Source organism: Acipenser ruthenus, chromosome 4, assembly GCF_902713425.1.
Source record: "Acipenser ruthenus chromosome 4, fAciRut3.2 maternal haplotype, whole genome shotgun sequence".
NCBI lineage: Eukaryota > Metazoa > Chordata > Actinopteri > Acipenseriformes > Acipenseridae > Acipenser > Acipenser ruthenus.
This window is the reverse complement of record NC_081192.1, coordinates 60,477,195-60,498,263: the sequence shown is the minus strand read 5'-3', so window position 1 is coordinate 60,498,263 and position 21,069 is coordinate 60,477,195. Positions and strand designations below refer to the sequence as shown.

The 21,069-nt window shown below is 38.7% G+C and overlaps 1 protein-coding gene across 8 annotated transcripts in view; it reads right to left on the bottom strand.

Moving 5' to 3' along the window:
- Window positions 1-21,069, bottom strand: part of LOC117400272 (phosphatase and actin regulator 1) — a 266,155-nt gene that overhangs the window by 139,342 nt on the left and 105,744 nt on the right. Inside the window, exon 1 of one of the 8 annotated variants that reach the window (XM_059022611.1) lies at window positions 9,620-9,761. The exons of 2 other annotated variants lie outside the window; for them this stretch is intronic. Coding sequence is in view for 4 of the 6 variants with exons in the window: in XM_059022609.1 (XP_058878592.1) it covers window positions 12-255 (244 nt within the window). In the remaining 2 variants the exon portion in view is untranslated. Of the gene's footprint in view, window positions 1-11; window positions 857-1,360; window positions 1,486-9,619; window positions 9,762-21,069 lie in introns of those variants that run through there. 5 more of the 8 variants (XM_059022610.1, XM_059022609.1, XM_059022607.1 and 2 more) reach the window with 5 other exon arrangements.

The window sequence follows — 21,069 nt, the reverse complement described above, 5'->3', positions numbered from 1 at the left end:
AGCTCACCCACCATCATGGGCTTCATTCCCACGGCTGCAGTTGCTGCAAATGTGCTTGATTTCCTTGCCTATATGGCAATGAATCGTGAAGGACACGTTGTTGTTGGCATGCTCCTTGTTATTCATAGGTTTCATTCTGACCAGGTAAAAAGCTTTCTTCTTGGGCTTCTCTTCGGTTATCCCCGCTGATATTCTCTCTCTGTAGCCAGAGGTAACCAAAGTCAAAGGCAGCCTGGTGTGTGCAGAATCCGCCATGGGTTATTCCACGCAAAAAAACAAAAACAAAAACCCTTTCCGTCCGGTTGACACACACAAGAAGGAGAGAGATTATGATTAGAAAGATCCTCGATCCTGACGACCCTTCTGACCCCAACTCCAGCCAATCCAGATTTTGCTTTCACCCAGTGTGTCATCCACCCAATCCCACATCTGATTTTTTCTTCTTTTTTTTTTCCCTAGTACAAGACTTTTCTATATCTAATAAGCTTCATCAGCAGTTCGGGATTAATCATTTTAGCTAAATGCAATAAATGTGACCATTACAATTATGTGTTCTTGACGTTACAAAGGCTTTGCTGCGGGTATCTTTGCACAGCCAGGTTCTTTTTTTTCGCCTCTTGATGGGGAAAAAAACATTCACTAATCCTTAGCTTGGAAACAGAAACACTGCCTTTGGCAAACCACACCATTGATTGCGCAAGTCTGTTTATCATACATAAAGCATTGTGCTACTTTGAAGTTCTGTAATATTTTGTAACAATTACAATTTCCTCACGTTTTTATTATTATTATTTATTTCTTAGCAGACGCCCTTATCCAGGGCGACTTACAATTGTTACAAGATATCACATTATTTTTACATATAATTACATTATTTATTTATTGTACAATTACCCATTTATACAGTTGGGTTTTTACTGGAGCAATCTAGGTAAAGTACCTTGCTGAAGGGTACAGCAGCAGTGTCCCACACGGGGGATTGAACCCACAACCCTCCAGTCAAGAGTCCAGAGCCCTAACCACTACTCGGTACTCCACACTGCTGCCCATTTTAAACTGATCAGATGTAAGTACTATATATATATATATATATATATATATATATATATATATATATATATATATATATATATATAATTATTAAAAATACATGACGTTTTGGCATTTTTCTTTTTTCTTTACTCACTGCGTCATGTCTCGGCTAAATCTCGAAACTGAACAACTTCAAAATTCCTCTTTACACACAATTGTAGATTCATATTGAATATAAACTAAATTAAAACGCACGGTGCACTGAGGAATAAGCACGTACGCCTGTTATCACTTTATAAATAAAAAATAAAGTCCTTGATTACCCTACCTTGTTTTTTTGTTTTTTGTTTTTGTTTTTTTAAATGTTTACGTTATTTTAGCAAAAGGTACAGTATTTAGATTGTATCGCGCTACAGGAAGTGATTGAAAACCGGTGTAGTGTTATTTTCAATTACGCGGATAAAAAGTGGTGACCAACAAACTGCGCTTGCTCACGCAAGCCTAAACAACTTCCGCTTAGAAAACACGGAAGTGCCCATTCAAATCTGATACGTTTTGCTGTTTTCGTTCTTTTTCATCTTTGATTGAATGTGTCATATTTTTCCACCATTAAGAAAGTAGTATACGAATATTTATGATATGCAAAACATTTTTTTTAACTTCTGCAACTTTGCGATGGACTTTTCATTTTGTCTTGTTGGTCGTGAATTGTTTTTTTTTTAGAGAAATTGATTGTCTGTTTCCTGTTTTAAGTTTTCCAAAAAATAATGTATAATTAATTAATAGTAAATGTACCTCTGTTTGACAATAGGAAAACACATCACATCGCAATTAATTGCATCTGTACAGGGCCCGCCTTAAGGCAAAGCGAGCAAGGCGGCAGCCTAGGGCCCCACACTTAAGGGGGCCCCGCGCTCGTCACAAATTGTATGACGTCTTCAGAGTTGAAACAGTCTCGCAAGTATTATGTCGGCCCTCGCAATTACGAGTCGTGCCATTGTAAAAGGAAAATAAAAAATATAAAGAAATTCAATTCGAGCAGCAACAAGGAGCTTTGCTGACGTATCTAGACAAACCACCAAATAAAAATCTGGCGAAAACCCCATAGAAGCCTGGGGTACCTCTCTGATCGCAAAGAGATGGGGAGGAATCAGCTGGTCCCAGTAACGCACATCACTACTAATAAATCTGCGCAACATGCTCTTAAGGGTCTTATTAAAGCGCTCCACAAGAACATCGCTTTGAGTATGAAACACCAAGGTCCTAATGGTCTTAATTCCCAAAAGCTTACATGTTCTGTGGACTAGTCGGGACATAAAATTGGTGCCTTGGTCGGTCAGTATTTCCTTGGGGATCCCCACCCGGGAGAAGACCTTCACGAGCTTGTTGGCAACAGACTTAGCAGACGCAGATTGGAGGGGAATGGCCTCTGGAAAACATGTAGCATAATCCAAAATTACCAAAATAGGTGTGTGTGTCCCGCCGCACTCCTTTCTAGTGGTCCCACTATATCTACTCCAATACGCTCAAATGGAGCTTCCACTAGGAGCAACGGCACCAATGGAGCTCGTGGGGAGGCTCTACGGCTAGCTTTCTGACACTGCCCACAGCGTTTGGAAAACGCCTGACGTCACCTTCCAGCCCCAGCCAATAGAACCGTGTCACGAGCCTCGCTTTTGTCTTGTCCCTTCCCAAATGACCAGACAGGGAAATAGTGTGAGCAAGCTACAACAAATCCTCCTTAAAGGGCTGAGGAATGAGCAACTGGTGACGCACTTCCCCCGTCTGGGGTAATTTTTCAACACGGTACAAAAGGTCTCGATTAATTTCAAAGTGAGGGTACGTGGCGGCAGTTCTTGGCTCGACCATCCAACCATTAACCACAGCTGCTTGGTCAAAGAGCCTGGCCAGCATGTCGTCACGCCCTTACTCAAGTCGGAAGTCATGGGAGCGAGCTAAAAAATCAGCTCCCATGGCTTCCAGCTTGGGATCGGCCTCCCCTCCAGACTCTTCACCAATTGCCTCCACCTGAAACTTCTCGGACTCCCTCCACTGCCAACCCTCATTCTTAGCGGCCCGACGTTCCCGTTTAGTTTTCCGGGGTTTAAATCTATGACAATACCAGTCCAGGTTGTGAAAGGGGAATATCTCTCCAATTACTTCCTCCTTCTTAGCCAGTAGGGAGGACAGGGCTGTCAGAGCAGCTAACCAATCCTTAAACTGCCCACAGTCCCGTCCCAGAACTACTGGTACTGGCAATCGAGGACACAACCCTACCTGTACTCGCGTCACCTGCTGGCCAATTGTTATATTTATCCCAATCTTGGGATTGGAGCGTATATCCCCATGAATACATTTAATATGCACCCGTCCCAATATTTATTTATGCCCTGGTGAGATTAGGCTCTCCTGGATTAGGGACTGACCACACCCTGAATCCAAGAGAGACTGGGTTTTTGTACCATCCACTGTCACAGGAATAACAAAACCTGTCTGCTTAAGTGACTGAGGTAATTGAACATGCTTACCTGGTCGGCTGAGGTCACATTCCATCACAGGGCAATCCCGAGCGATGTGGCCCAACTCCCTGCACGTCCAACACCTCGGTGGACTAGTTTCTCGCCCTGGAGCTTCGACAAGAGGTGGAAATACAGGAGCCATTAAGGAGGCTTGATGATAAGGGGACTGCGCGAGACCCCGGTAACCCCACCCTGCCCCAGTTCCCGGGCTGGGAGCTCCCACCACCCGCCCCCGTCCAGAAATCTGTTTACCCCTTCCCCCCAGTCCCTTCGCCCTATCCGGGGCCAGTAGAGGGGGTAATCCAATAGTACTCTGCCAATGCGACCGAGTGGGAGGTGCCTGCCGCTGCACCCACAGCCGCGGTCCCGGAGCCAAGCACTCCAGAAATCGCTTGACCACAATGATCTCCACCAGCCTGGCTTTGGTGATCACATCCAGGTTCAGCCACCCCATGGCGTACTCATTCAGGCGATGGGCGATGGTTCTGGAGTGCTCCTCCGGCGAGAAGCGCTCCTCCCGAAACTTTCGCCGATATCCCTCCGGTGTGTCCACCACGCGATTAAGGATGGCTGCTTTCAGCGTGGAGTAATTCATCATCCATTCGGGAGACAGTGCCCTCGCTGAGGCTTGCGCCTCCCCCGTTAGCTGGGGCAAACGATAACTAGCCCATTGGGTTGGGGCCCAGACAGCAGAGGTCGCCAGTGCCTCAAACACCTCCAGGTAAGCCTCGGGTCGATCCTCTGCCGTCATTTTGGATGGCCTCTGCAACCAGGGATCTGGACCCGTCGGCCTAGCAGCCCCTTGCACCGCAGCAGTCATGGTCTGGCGCAGTTGATCCATTATCTCCGCAAACTGGGTTGCATCCATTGTTACGCCTTCTTTCTGGTGCACTGCTTGAATTGGGAAGTGCCAGTGAATCCCACCATGTGTGGAAGGGTGTGGGTATTCACTGACACAGGAGACAGAAGGGTGTACTTGAAACACCGCACTGGTGCCCAGTTTTATTTATTACTTTTTTTTTCAAGTGCGTGTTTTAGCCCGCAGAGGGCGCTGTTGTCCGTGGCCTGAATACCAGCGATGGTAGACAGGACCACGGAAATACCCACAGGTAAACAGTCCCGCTGACGCACTCGCAGGTGCTCTCAAATAATAATAATAACAAAAGACGAAATCAAAAAGAGAAAATAAAACACAGTAATCAAAACTACAAAGAAAAGGTGCTGCACACGGCAGCGTACCCCGACCGTCGCTACCTGCACGGCCTGGGTCCCCGTCCTACACTTCACGGCTCCCTCAGCCTGCTTTTTATGCACTTTATGGGGTCTGCCCAAAGTTTCCCCGCTACCAATATTTTTTTAGTTTCTTCTCTTTGGGTTTCTTTTCGTTTTTCTGTTACCAGCCGGGCTCGGTCCTGGAGCAGAGCTCCCGCTGGCTCATTATGTCGTCTTATAGGGGCCGACCTGAGGGAACAACAGAATGTTATTTATAGGGCCAGCAAGCCCACCAGTGCCGGCCTCTCAGCCACTCAGAGAGAGGGAAAGCCCACACACCCTCTCTCCCACCTCTCTGTGTCACTGCCATGACTGACCGGCAGATATTGCAAGGCTGCTGCCCTCTTCTTGCAGCACTATGAACGCACCAGAAGAGTCAGCACAGATCTCCCCCCGTTACACCAAGTAAGTAATGTTTTCTCATGCAGTTTTAAAGGGTATTGTCTGCAAAAAGTGTTGATCTATGTTTTGAGCAATAGGCATTAATTCACTTTTATCCCAATTGATCTTATATCCAAAAAAAGTCCCAATGGTTTTAATTTAATTTAACAGTGGATCAAGTGATGTTTCTGGCCAGGAGATGTACAGTAAAATGTCATTTGCATAAAGTGAAATTTGATGCTTGTGTGTATTTTGTGTGTTATGTGTTGTATGTTGCGTGTGTTAATGTTGGTGTATAGTCATTGGTACACGGGATATAAACAGGTCTGTGTTTCACGTGTATTTAAAAATGTAGATTTATATTTAGGCACGAGGAGGGCACAAATCACTTTACGTGCTGGTTAAATGTAATATGTGAGCATGGGGTTGCACAGAATTAATTCACGTGCTGGGATTCAAGTGAATAATTAATTAGTAATTGAATCCCAGCACAACAGTATATATAGATGCATGTTTCTTTCACTCGGGGTTGTGTGTTCAGGGCGAAAGAACGGGAGAGAGAGGAGGTAAAAATAATAATAACAAGAATAATAATAATAATAATAATAATAATAATAATAATAATAATAATAAGTGTTTCTCACCGTGTTTGTTCGTCCCTGTTTGTTAGTGTCTGTCCGTTTTGTTTGTCTCTTTATTTTGGCGTAAGTGCCGTGTCCTGTTTTGTGTTCAAACCGTTTATTTTCTGTTCTGTTTATTTATTAAATGCTGAGCGAAAGCATTCGCTCAGCTCCACCAAACTCTACCTCTACCGTTTTGTTTATTTATTTCCTGTTTCTGGTCTGACGCCACCCACTCCGGCCGTCTTTGTGACAGTGCTATGTCAGGATGTTGTCTGATACTTGTTGCCAGCAGTTCGATGGCCAGAGCAAACAGGAATGGTGAAAGGGAGCATCCCTGTCTAGTTCCCTCTAAATAACTGGAATGGAGGATACATGTTTTGATTTGTAATGTGATTTGTAATTGTGGCTCTGCCTCTGATTTTGAATCATCCTCTGATCCTATGCAGCCCTGTCAGTTGTTATCATAGATATAGACTGCATGCTTAACTGGTGGCCTGTGTAGTGTCAGAGTGGGTCATAATGTGTATAAGGATAGTACATTGTCCAATTGTTTAGTGTAGACTAATGAGTTACGCTTACAATATTGCATCAGACTTTGCTGTTATTAGTGTTACCCTTTATTGTATTTATTTGTATTTTCTTTTTAATTTTGCCATTTATGAATTTGGTCCAATGTAGTATATTACTTTAGCAGCTATTAATTTATTATTAGAATTTTGTATTTAGTATTTATATATTTATTTATATCGAAAATGTGTTGTTTAAATATTTTATATTTTATGGACAAAGTGCACTTTAAGTATTTTTCTGAAACAAAAGTTGTTGAAATCTGAAATATTTTTTTGTTTGCTGTTGCTCAGACATTATTCATATTCTAACATATGCATGTACATAAGTATACATTATGAATTAAAAATATTCTTAAAGCAATTAAAAAAAAGACAAAGATGTGCATGTTTTTTCTACTTTTGTTTTGCTTTCTAGTTGGGTAAATTTAGGTTTTACTTAATGTCAGAGTGTGTAACCCTTGGTATATCCAGGTTCTACATATTTTAAGTAGGATATCAGTAAATTATACTTATGAGGACATTTCTAAAGAAAAATGAAAAATGAACTTTTTTGTCACATTCAAGCTCGGTCAGTGTTGGTATACTTGACCATAGAATGAAAACATTATTTATTTATTAATCTGCAGAGCAACAGCTTTTTAGAAACATATAATATTGTATACGTTACGTAGATATTTGGTCTGATACATGCTCTAAAGTTAAATCATCTTTGCCCTCAAAATGGTAGAATTCTCACAGTCCGCAAAGGGTTAACCGGATGGTTCATGCCCTTCACATTCCAAGAAACTACTGTCACCTTATCACCGCTTGAATGATTTGGTTTATGTAACATCATAGCTTTTCGAAAAGAAAAGTCTAGAAAATTCTGGATTGTAGGTGAACATTCTTAGAGTATAAAAGGGTTAGGCATAGGATGATTGCTGTCATTACCATTAAGTCAATATGGGAAAAAGTAAAGAGCTATCTGAAGACCTTAGGCAGAAAATTATAAATTGTCATAAATCTGGAGAAGTATACAAGAGGATTTCCAAGCATTTGAGTATCCCAATTTCAACTTATGTTTCTATTATCAAGAAGTACAAGACTCATGGTAGTGTCACAACGCTGCCTGTCTGGAAGAAAGAAGGTTCTTTCACCAAGAACAAGTAGAAGAATTGTGAGGAAGGTTAATAAAAATCCGAGATTGACTGCCGAAGATATTTAAAGTGAATTGGCTGTAAGTGGGACTGAGGTTTCCACTTCAACCAGGTCGAGTATTGCATGGTGAAGGTCTCAATAGTCGCAGGCCAAGGAAAAAGCCACTCTTAGGAAAACGTCACAAGGACAATCGCTTAAAATTTGCTAAACAGCATTTGAATGATGGATATGAGTTCTGGTCAAAGGTTTTGTGGAATAATTAAACAAAAATCGAGCTATTTGGTCACACTGATAGTCGTTACATTTGAAGAAAGTCTGGTGAGGCATGCAAAGAAAAGAACACCATACCTACTGTCAAGCATGGAGGTGGTAATATCCTTCTATGGGGCTGTTTTTCTTCTAATGGCACATTAAATTTTGTTCCTATACATGGTAAAATGGATTCCATAACATACCAAAAGATACTGACCAATCATCTGAAACCCTCCACTACAAAACTTGGTTTAAGGCTGGTTCACACTGGGCATACGATTCAGATGGACGCTACAAACGGACGCAGGCTGTAGTTCACACTGAGCGATCTTCTCCATGCATTAGTTCATTCTGATTGGTTTAAAAAAGACAGCACTCTTCTGGAGGTTCGGGGAGTCGTGCACACAGCCGCATTTAACTTATACACTGTACAACCGCAGCGCCTCTTTTTTATAAACAGCTGATCAAAAAAAATAAAATATAATTACTGTGTGATTGACAGCAAATGCCACCATTCAGTTTCATGTTAAAATCACTGACATTCACTCAGACTTTGTGGAGCTGACTCGCTCAATTTAACCATCCCGCTTTCAGTAAACACTGTACGTAGGCTGCTGAGAGACACACATCAAACACAGTTTAAATTCCTGAGTTGTTAGTTTTCATTCTGATTATTTATCTGTTTATTTATGGTACCATACATGCTTAATTATTAGTTCTTTAGATATTTTACACTACATCTATACAAGTATAATGTATTTCATATAATAAACGGTAAATTGTATTTCACTTGTAAATTTCTAAAGGAAAGAAAAAGGTGTGTGATTGGTTGAACGCGAGTGATGTCACCAACTTGATGCTGAGAAGTTGAAGGTGGTGTGTTCGTAGAGTCCGTCTGAATCGTATGCCCAGTGTGAACCAGCCTTAAAGAGCAATTGGACGTTCCAACACGACAATGATCCAAAGCACGCATCAAAATCTACTTCAGAATAAAATCAAGGTTCTGGAATAGCCTAGTCAAAGTCCGATACAAATCTGATTGAGAATCTTGGTATGACTTTGAATTTGAATGAACTGGAACAATTTTGAATTGAAGAATAGTCAAAAATCGCTAAAGAATCACGCTAAAAAAGCTCATTGGCAAATATCCTAATTGTTTAAAGAGGTTATTATTGTTAATGGTGCCACAACTAGCTATTAATTTCATTTTCCTTGTCAGGGTATGTATACTTTTGAACTAGCATTTTTTGAGTTTTGCCAAAAAATTGCTGAAATAAATAATTGTAGACATCTATATATAAAAATAGTTACAGTACATACATGCCCTCCAACAAGTGCTGGGGCTCGGGACAGTAAGAGCTTTATGATATATTTAACTGTTCAAGGTTGATAGAATATGTACTGTAACTATCAAAATACACAAAAGAAATGCCTACTGAAGAAGTCCTACTAACACTGCAGTATTTTGGACGCAATGTATACAAAAAAACAAACAAAGCAATACAAACTTATACCACAAGCTTCATTCAGCCATTTGAGAAATTTCAGTGTGGTGTCTTAACCAGCTTCCTAAACAAGTCTTAAATCACTGATATACTAATAAATGCAAAAGGGGGTTCAGGGGAGGACAGGTCTGTACAATCTGGAAATACACACACACACACACACACACACACACGCACACAAGCACAAACGTATTCAAATCAATACAAACAAATATATTTTCAAAACGTAGGTGCTATTGTATCACCCAGAAAAATTATATAACCAGATAAACACTTCTAAACAGATGGAGGGGCTATCCCTCTCCTAGCTATTGAAAAATGCTACCTACCTCCACCGCATATATGATTCCTAGCTCCTTTCCCAAGACGTCTCAGAGGGCTTGTTCATTGTGAAGAGATTGATGATATAGAATGCAATTTGTGTGTGTGTGAGTGCAGGAACCAACTGGGAGCACTGCTGGAAAATGATATGCCTCCCCTCCCTGGTCGTTAGGTAATGCCGTGTGAGGCAGACTTTCACACAGACTGCAGGAGTGAATGACTACAGCAGGGACAGAACGTAGCCTTGTGTGGGTGTGGGTAATTATTATTTGTCTGTATTTATGTATCAGTAGAGAAATGCTTAAAAGCATGCACCTACAGGACCTGGCCATGCTACATTGATAGCCTTGGAATAGAACATATATCCCTGTTTTAATTTTTATTGTTTTACTTTTTACTTATCCCACAATGATATATTATGTGTGCTTCTCTGTTGTGTTTCTGTCTATATTAATGACCATGGACTGCTCCAGAAAAATAGCTTTTGAAAAGGCTTCTCAAAGCTGAACAAGATGAAATGTGATGGAATGATTTCAGTGTTATTATGACAGAGAAAGAATGAATGTTGGTTATAAATCTCCCTCCCAACCTGTGAGGGTGCAGTATAAAGGGAACAGAGTGCTCCAGACTGGATGGTCGGACAATTAATTCCCAGGGTTAGGTGGAAGTCTGCCATCTAGAAAGGGGGCGGAGCTATGGAACACCAAGTCATCGCCCCAGAAGGGAAGCAATGTGGCAACCGTGGATTGGAGGAGAAACGGTTGCACTCAAAAACCAAGTGGCGTGACTGACGGTACAAAAGGGGACATGGCTAGGTGATCTGTTCCTTTTGTTATGGTTAAGAGCGAACCACGAAAAAAAAACTGTAAACTAACCGTGTTTTGTTTGTTTGTCGTGTCTAATAATACTTGTTTGTTCTTGTTAGATGGCTAACGTGATCCAGAGCTGTCGCTTAAGGCCAGCACCAAACCCGGACAACACTGCACAACTGTTCACGAATAAATTGTATTTCCCCACTCGCACTTTAGCACTCACTCTGGACTTGTGATCGTGTGTGTGTCTTGTGTGTGTTTAAAACTGTGTTTATTGTTTCTGGACTGAACCCCGTGGATTTAACTGAGCAATACACATCGTTGTGTATTACCAGTTCTCATTATTATTTACTGTTGTCAAGTGACTTTGGATTACAATTAAAACCATCATTTCACCAGGAACTTTGTTGTTCATTCTCTTGAACACTGCATCACCTCTACACCTGTGCAATGCAAACCACTTTGCCACAGTTATACATATTGTACACATTCTTCAGTTGATTTTTCATCATGGCGTCATCATCGTCACTGCACACTTTGAGGACTTTTTTTTAAAACAGATTTGCTTGTCAGCAGGGCAAATACTTAAATTAAAACACCACTCTATATTATGAATCTAGCATATGCCTGTTTAAAAATGTAACATGTTTAGTTTATTAAGAAAAGAAAGGGAGAACAGTGTTTGCGTTTAGTTGCTACAGCCTTCATCAACATTGGAGACGTGAAATAAAGATTTAGCGTAATCAAATGCTTTCAGATATACAAACGGAAATATTTTTAAAAATGTTACATTAAGATCAACAATAATAATTACTGTTGTTGTTTAACAGCTGCTTGTAATTAAAAAATCACAATCATAAATAAAAAGTTCCAGCTACACCTTTACCTTATAATTAATTACTCTATGTGTCAGTATGGTCAACCAACTTAATTAGCCAGCTGGACTTATGAAGAGTTTCATTTAACATGACAAAATGTTACGTAGCTAGCATGGACACAAGCATGACTTTAATTTTTATCTTCAAGGGAGTAGCCTAACTATTCAAAAACTCAGTAGCTTACTAGTCTCATCATGTACATTAAGAAAATAATTATATATTACTTTTCTCTTTGAGTGGTTCCCAGCATTCATTGATACACATATTTTACTTTTAAATGGATTTTATTTCATGTGCCCCAAATTCCGCCATATTCATTGTTTTGAAGGTTTAAAAGAAACAAAAACAAAACTATTAATCAGGAGATTAAACTAAATTAAACATTTCATAACTTACTTTAGATGTCATTCATTCAATAAACAACCGTCTTACTTTCCATTTCTTAAAGCAGCGGTTCTCAATCTGTCGGCCGGCTCCCTTCAGGTGGTCCGTGGAAATGTTCCATAATTATGGAAAGGAAGCAGCAGCATAGTTTATAGATCCCATTGCAAACCCCAAATTTGAGACCTTAAAAACTCAGCTACAGAAACAGGAAGAAAATGCATACATGGAGAATATCTCCAAGTTAAAAAAAAGGTCTAAACTCTCCGTCATATATAGTTTTGGAGTGTCTAAAATGCCTTGTTAGTGACCAAGTATTTAAAAATGTCAATCATGTATTTTTGTTGATTCTGAAAAGATACAGAAATGTACATGACACTTTTGGCAAGTTAAGGTTGTGTTAACACTGCCAAACTGCTCTCTGCCATGTAATGCGCTCAAGCCTTATTTATATCCATGGGCAAGTTGTAGTGGGGCTCATTTGTAAATTAAGTCTGTGATATTAAAATGAGATCTGTAAAGCGGTAGAATAGCTGCACCAGCCCTAAAAGGGCCCACAAATAAGACAGATTTCAAATTGATCTTATTTGGGCTCAAAGAAAAAGTCAGAAAGCAGCTGATAGGAAAGAGCATTATGGCAGCAGTAATAACGTATTTCTTATGATGGAGCGTGCAGACTCCTAACCTTCCTGAACAGCCCAGGAACAGAGGGAGAGTACTGAGAAGAAGGGAGAGAATATTTAGGGTCCGCATTACCCTTTTTGATCTCCCTGACGATGAAAGTATAGCTCGATACCGGCTGAGCAGCAGTGTTATTTTGGATTTGTTGGAGGAAATCAGGGCTGACATAGAATCAGGCACCACTCGCATGCAGGCATTGCCGATGTTCTGAAAATCTGAGCCTCCCCCTCCAAATGAGCTACCTAAATTGAACAATACGAGGAAGCTCATTTGGAGAAGCAGAAATGACTGCTCCAAATGGGCAGCGCATTAATTTTTGGCCAGTTAATACATTCGGGATGGGGTAAAATGTGTGCCGTGGCAGAGCACTACTTTATACTCCAACAATTTTAGCGCTGCGTCGGTCGATCTTTATACATTACCCCCAAAGTTCACTATCCACGCATTACTACCACTAATCTGGAGATGCTAATACAAAAATACATTATTGCCATTTTTAAATGCTTGGTCACTAACAGGCTATCATTGCAGTTTATGTCAGCACTGTTTACGGAGCGACTGAGACCAGCACGGAGGCTAACATAACAAAGCTCAGGGTTCTCCCCAGGCTTTTTCGGCAGGGCAGGCTGCCCGGCTAAGTGGCAGTTGCCGCCTGCCTTGCAGAAAGATGCTATTGTGCCTTTTCGAAGCAAAAATAGTGACAATAAATGTGGAAATTATCAAAACTAAATGGATGATAAAAAAGAAAAAGAATGAAAAAGAGCCACCTGATATAGTCAATGAAGAGAAACTTGTAGAAAGCGAATTGGAAGAACCGCAAGAGGGGCGGTGCGTAAAAAAACCAAAAACGTGATAGTGGGTAGGATGTTATGTGGTTGAAAAAAATGGAAAAAATGGAAATGGAAAAAATGGCTTTTTTAGAGCAAGGGATTGGGTGGTATGATGTGCAAGTTCTGTCAGAAACATAAAAAAGATTGCAAAGGATCAGGGGGTAAATGGAGCTGTGTAGCCTGTGTACGAATTAGGGTGGGTTATTATTCATTATTCCATTTCTTATTATCATTCAAATTCTGTGTCTTATTGTATATTTAAGATAAGGCAATTTATAAAAGTGCTCCCGGCTATAATACTCTGCCACCCAGCTTTACAGAATTCCTGGGGAGAACCCTGTAAGATCGTAATTGAGTACTCTTGACCAGCCGCGTTTCATCCAATCAATAAAAATAAGAGCTGCCCAAGCATTTTTGTTTTATCGATTTCATTAAGTTGTTGACTTGTTAGATCTTTGCGTTTGATTTTGCTCCTTGTAATTCTAGCCACTTGTCTACTGTCATGCCTCTGAAGATCAGATGTGAAGAAAGCAATGTCACTCATTTAAAAAAAAATTAAAATAGCTTTCACAACAATGTGTATATTATTGCAAGTTTAATATGTCCTGTATTGATAATGTATTAATTGAACTGTGCTTCGGCAAAACTAAGTTCAGCTGTGCATTGCAGCACTTAACTGCACAGCTCCGACTGTACTGGTACCTCATGGATGTAACTGCACAGATTATTAATTCACATAAATCAATTTCTGTTGTAATTATCAATTTAAAAATAAAACAATTAATTTTTTCCCCCTCTCGTTAAATTTGTGTTAATAAAACAACTAGAACTTAAAACTCCGGTCTTAAAATAACTTTGCTCACAGAAACATGCCCACCCATCGCATTAAAACAAAGAAAGGTAAGTCTACTGTTATTCTTAATATTATAGTGATGTTTTTATGTGCTTATTTTTCAGTAAACTATTCACCTGTTAATTACTGCCTAGTAATGTTGTTTAATGGCCGTAAATTACCGCCATCTTTTATGCATATGGGCCCTTGTCAGGTAAGTGACTCATTCTCAAACACCAAAAATAAAGCATCAGTTAAAAATAATTGTGTTTAATTGTTTGGGGAATTGGATTTGCATGATATTGCATGATATTTATTGCAGACCTTTGTATTGTATTGTGTTTCACTCAAAAATCTGTTTCTTTTTTAATGCAGCTACTGTATTAAAAGGTAGCTTCAATGATGCCACTGGTAAATGAAACCACAGTGATAACATTTTAATATTTTCACAAACTAGTTGTATTACAGTGTTATGCACCAATACACAGATATTTGTGTTCAAATCCAATCCAATAGAAAATGCTAGTGTATGGTATTGATTCTACTAGGATTTCTTTAGGGTAATACCCTGGTATTAAAATAAAATGGCAAATTCTCTTTTTTATATTTGATACAGGCAAGAGATAGATATATATATATATATATATATATATATATATAGATATATATATATATATATATATATATATATATATATATATATATATATATATATATATATATATATATTGTAAAAGAAACTCACCCACTCGGGTTCGTTGCCCCTTTAAGAATCGACCCGGCATACAGAAATGGATTTTTTTAAGCGCGTTTGCGCAATTTTTTAATAAACAGGAAACAAACAAAATACACAAAATCAAAATAACACCTAGCTCTTCTGGAGCACTAACTCGACTTTCAGGAAACACCCTGACTAACGCGGGACAGCTAAGCTGTTTACCCGTCTTCACAAACACACTGGTTTCACACAGCACTTACTTTTTCCCTTATTTGGCTACTCGGAGACAGCGCACCTACTGCCTCCTTCCACTCAGCAGCCCCGAGCAGACTGCTTGCTCTCCTTTTAAACTTCCGCACCTGGATCTAATTTTTAATAAAGCCCAGGTGCGGATAATAATTAATAATAAAACAATTAAACCAAACAATAAGCAAATTAAGTGAAACAATAAAGCAATACAAATCAAACAAAAAGGTGCATTCCCACATGTTTTTTCCCTTGCAGGGAGGTTAACCCCCTCCCTGCCGTCTCTCACAACCCGCTATATTACAATATATATGTGTGTAATTTATTAAGCCTAAGCAAGTTGTTTTTTTGTTTTTTAAATGGACTACACTACATAATAAACTACAATGAAAAGTCATGTTTGTAAATATATGTGTATGATATATTTACAGTAAAGCAAAGCCTGTGACCAATGAAAACACTGCCCCTAAGGGATCTGGTTCTTGTACACTTAAGGAAGCGAGTTACCAGTACATGCCCGAGGCGCATCACAAAATGCTCTTTGCACCAAATGTTCTCTCAAAGGTCTGTGTGTATTTCAGCACAGGAGACAACATAAACATACAACTACCAAGACATTATCAACTGCTTTGAATATATTTATTTGTAATAATACAGATTATAGATGTTACGTTTTACATGCGGTTGTCGGGGTCCATAATTAGGAGAACGAGTTATCTGTGTTTCGCCTTATAACGAATATTGGCATTTTTGTTCCCGAAATGTTTTGCAATGCCCACAAGCCAAATTAATATTGTAGCGTACGGTGGAAAATGAAGAAAGGAGACACACACAATTTGCAGGTACTCAAATCCACAGTTTATTGGGGTGATTATTCCCGGCCCCTATTAGCCTGGGCCACACCAAAAATAACAATCTGCACTCTCACAGCAGCACATTCACACAGCAGCTTGTCTCACTCTTTAGTGCAGCACATTTTTTTCCTAGAGCAGCCCTCTTTGGAGTCAATCGGATCTTTTAGCCATCCACACAATGTAGATTCTGCAGCATTTATATCTTTTGAAACTGCTGCTTGAGTTTCACCTTTTCTTACTCTGTCCACCGTACCGAGTTTCATTTTAACAGAGAACATTTTATGTGTTATGCTGTCTGCCATGCTTCATACTGTATATCTGGAATGTTCCCCCAATGTTTGTGAGTCAAATTGCATTATGGGGGAAATGGGAGCCATGACCTTACCGTGTTATAACCGATTCCGCACTATAACAGGTTGCATTATAACAGGGTAGCACTGTATTAGCAGTAGGTGAGGCAGCAGCGGTGGATTTGCAAACTCATACAAGCCCCTCTCATGAGGATCCTCCTAGAAGAATAATGGAAACCAAGCACACAGTGTCGATTTGAGACAATTTGTTATATAGAGTTTTTACCTGAGGTCAGTGACACTAGATACTGGTGTTGTAAGAGAAAGGTTGCAGCTAAAATTACATACTGTAAAACCAACTAAACATTGGTCTACTTTAGTTTCTTTTAATTTTAAACTGTCATATGCCATTTCCACAAAATACAATCTTTTACAATTTGTATTTGCAAACTGATTGTTCTGGGTGAACATATTCCAAAACAATCAAAAAAAGGTTTTCCATTACTGCAACAGTTTTCTTTTATTCATAGTATGTTGTGAACAGATTGCATTTACCAGTACAAATTTTTCTTCGGCACCTTGCAATCCAACCATTTAATCGAAAAGTTAAGCTTTTGGTACCTACTCAAAAATTAGGAATCACAGCGGAAAAATATTTTTGAATATTTGAATGTCCAGCTGGGTAAAAAAACAAAAACATATTTAGTCATTTTTGTTGAGTTTTGACTAAATTGTGTTATTTAGCAGTTTTGATTTTGTGACAAAAACATTATTGTTTATTGTTTATTGTTTAATCAAGCACCTGTGAAAACTGAACATAGGTTGCTCTCTTCAAAAGTATTGACCTCAAGAATGTAAATCAACTTATTTTTTTTAAATACGTTTAAAAAAAATAACATTTTCCCTGCTTGCAAATCTGATTCTGTTGCTACATCTGTATCTAGTATATCGTATGCCATCATTAACCTCAGTATTAGGGATTAGAATATCAAGCACATTATTATCATCATCAAGTTATGCATTTAAACCAAGTGATGAGTCACATGATTCACAAAACATTAAAATATACAAAGGTAAAAAGCATTAAGCTGTTACTGAAGTTGGAAGTAAAATGTGGAAAAGAAAATAACTACTGCGTCACTCATCTTTAAGGAAAGGTAAATGTCTGCTGATCAAGATGGAGGATATGATTGTTACAACCAATAAGCCAAATAATTCAAAACACAATATACATTCTACACTTAGTGTGATCCACTAGACTATATAATACAGTATGTGGGCAGCATCAGCAAAATTCATGGGAAAGCACAAGGCTCTCAGTGCCTTCACAAGATAGAGGGCATCTATGCTGTCCAAGACATTTCTAAGTTATTTCTAGAATGGCAACATTTGCAATGTACTGTGACAAGGAACAGATATGCTACAGTGGCCCAAGTAACAGAAATCTTCAACACTGCAAGACACACCTGTTTCCACTTGCACAGTGGATCCCTAATAGCTTTGAGTCTGCAACTCTTCATCTAACACATTTTTTGTAACAAAGCAAGGAGCAGTGTTTATGTTCTCATGAGAACGTGTTCCAATTAGAAACTGAATGTGATATGTTCCAGGAGGTACAGTAGTTACTTAATGCAGTGTGTCAGAACCACAATACTGGTAAAGTTGATGCCAGATCTCAAATATTGTGGAGAACCATGTTGAGAAGAGAGAGTAACAATGGCACTGCTATTTTCTTTTCAAATAACAGAGAGGGAATATTAATATATCCAGTAAGTTATTTTTTAAGCCCTTTCTCACCTACACAATATTTCTTCACACTGAACACACTCAAACTTTAGTAATTTCACAAATAAAAATACAAAAATAAACAAATACATAAAAATAGAACATATTACAAATAATTTAAGGAATTGCTTCAGTCAATGGCTGTGTTTAAATACAGCTTAGAAACACCCCAATTGGGTATGAATTTGAAGTGGCGCGCATATATCACGTACATTCCTATCATAAGGATCAGAATTACTGGCTACCCTTCTGTAGGAAACCTTGTATATATGACATATATGTATATACAGTCCCAGACCAAAGTATTAGCATCCTGCACATAATATAAGAATTCAAGAAAACATGTTAAATACAAGCATCTTCGTTTTACACTTACAGCTATGGTCAAAAGTTTTGCATCACCTGAATTTTAGGATTGAGCCATAATTAAAACAAACAAAATAAACAAAAAAAACAATATGACCATAATTTAGATCTTTTATTTAACATCATGTAATCAAAGAAACTACAAAATTATATCGCACAAGTCTACAGGAAGCCATAACAGTAGTACAGTATTTCATGATATAAGTATATGGAAAACAAAGTGGTATGTAATTCAATATTAATGTAACATTATTCAACAGGTTTCATTCGGCTTTATGAAGCAAATTAAGGTGATGCAAAACTTTTGGTCATAGCTGTATTTTGGAACAAGATAGCTCTTGAATGAATCACTGGAATGCAATGTGGTTTTGCTATGGGCAGAGGACTTCATGCGTTTGTGAAGTATCAATTACTCACCCCAGGGCGGTGTCCTACACAAAATTAATCAGCTCTCCAGGACCAGAGTGGGAGACCCCTGGTATTTACGGTCAGAAGTTATTCAAGTAGTGAACCTTATTATTTATTTTACAGGCAATACACACAACATACTATTTCCCAAAGAACAAAAGCTAGGGGAAGTTAGTTTATCATTGTGACTTAGGATATGAAATTTTTTAAATAGATAGACTGTCTGCATGGTATTTCAGTAGCTATCGGCCTTTAGAAAATATGAAACACAACAGCTTTCTAATTCTAATGTGTAACATCCCATTATGTGATGACAGAAGTGCTACATGATACATTTCTTAAAGATGTTTCACCAAAGTTAATACAGGTTACCATGTTTGATTTAGACCAGGTATTTCAAAGCATCTGCAACTACATACAGTACATGAGCAAATTTACAAGAAATAATTCAGAAGGACAGCTGAGAATATACAAAAAGATACAACAAAACTGTTGTAATACAGTAAAACAGACAATTAAATGATATATACATTACAGTAACTGTGTAAATCAGACCTTGAATGCAGTGCTCGCTATGCTTGTCTGAATAGCAGTATTATGCTGAATAGCATATTTGTCTGAATAGTCGTATTAGGGGCAGCAGTGTGGAGTAGTGGGTAGGGCTCTGACTCTTGACCGGAGGGTCGTGGGTTCAATCCCAGGTGGGGGACACTGCTGCTGTACAAAAACAAAACAATTGTATAAATGGGTATAAATGGGTAACTGTATGTAAAAAAAATAATATGATATAATTGTAACAATTGTAAGTTGCCTTGGATAAGGATGTCTGCTAAGAAATAAATAATAATTATGCAGCGTCACTTCGTGTGATAATATGAGTCAATGTGGAGTGGAGTGGTTGAGCCTATGCTTTAAGAAAAAAAAAGAAAAACACTTGTAACATGAAGTGTGGTTCTTTCATAAGCAAGATTCTGAGCACTGCACAGCAAATTGGCCAGTGTTAAATCTAACACTTTTCCAATGTACATATGGCTCCACACTCCACAGTGTAAAAGTTACACTTTTGACAAAGTAAACAAATTATCACTTTCATAGTGTAAAACATTTAACACTATGGGAGTTAAATTTACGTCTCTTTCAGTGTATAACTAGCACCACTTTATTGTAAAATTAACTACCTAAGTGTTCAGAAATAACACTGGGAGATATTAACACTGCTGTAGTGACAATTTAACTCATAGGAGTACACAACTGTTCTCTCTGTATATAAACCATGAACACTTAACAAGTGTGAACTAATAGCTTCATAATTTGCCACAAAATTTAAATATTGTAGCAAGTACAGGAATGATCAGGGAGACACAGACCAAGGTTCACAAATACAAACAGCCCTTCCCCACCCAGAGGACTACCCCGCCTCTCAAGGTGACATTCACAGAGTACATAAAACAACACAGGAAGGTTTTAACAGTTACAGGGTATGGAATAATAACTAATAGGGGCACTTATAATTATCACAACATTTATAACAACAATAACAACAGTATTACCCTTACCCTATTTCCCACTCACAACGTCCTCTGCTTCTAATTAACATATTTGTTGAGGCCCAGTATTTAGCCTACCTTGAACTTCTCCAACACGGACAGAAGCGGCGTCATTACAGAAACCGCCGACTAAAATCCCCGATACTAATATTATTACTCTGGATTAGTGTACTTTATTTTACACTGTGAAATATACCTTGGTTTTGATATGAAACAACACCGCGTGGTGTCAAATGTGAAAATTTAACACCTAAATTCAACACTAACGGTTAACACTGGGATTTTAGCACTGGCTAATTTGCTGTGTGCATCTACAAAACAAGTGCTTTTCTTCCCATTTCTTTTTCACATGCTGGGTTCAGCAGTTCTTTAACAGAATTGTATAACAAAACAAAACTCTTTATGTACATGCACAAAGCAAAGGATATATACTGTATATATATATATATATATATATATATATATATATATATATTATGTACATGCACAAATATATATGTACATACATACATTTTGGTGGGAGACATGTGACCTCTCAGCAACAATGCACGCTTAATCCCTGAGTTGTGTCTACAGCTCGGCCTTTTTTTTTTTTTTTTTGTATTTACCATTAATCCGCGTATAGTCAACCAAGACAACTTTGATAAAAGATGAAGAACGCTCGCATCTCAAGAAAAGATTCAAAGAGACTCTCAGCATATCAAGCGAAGATCTGGACAGCACCATTTTAAATATGTTCATGCAGGCCTTGAAACAACAAGAGTGCAGCCTGGATACTACGATTAGAGAAGCAGTAAAGGAGGCATTTAACAATACACTCATCCTGCAGA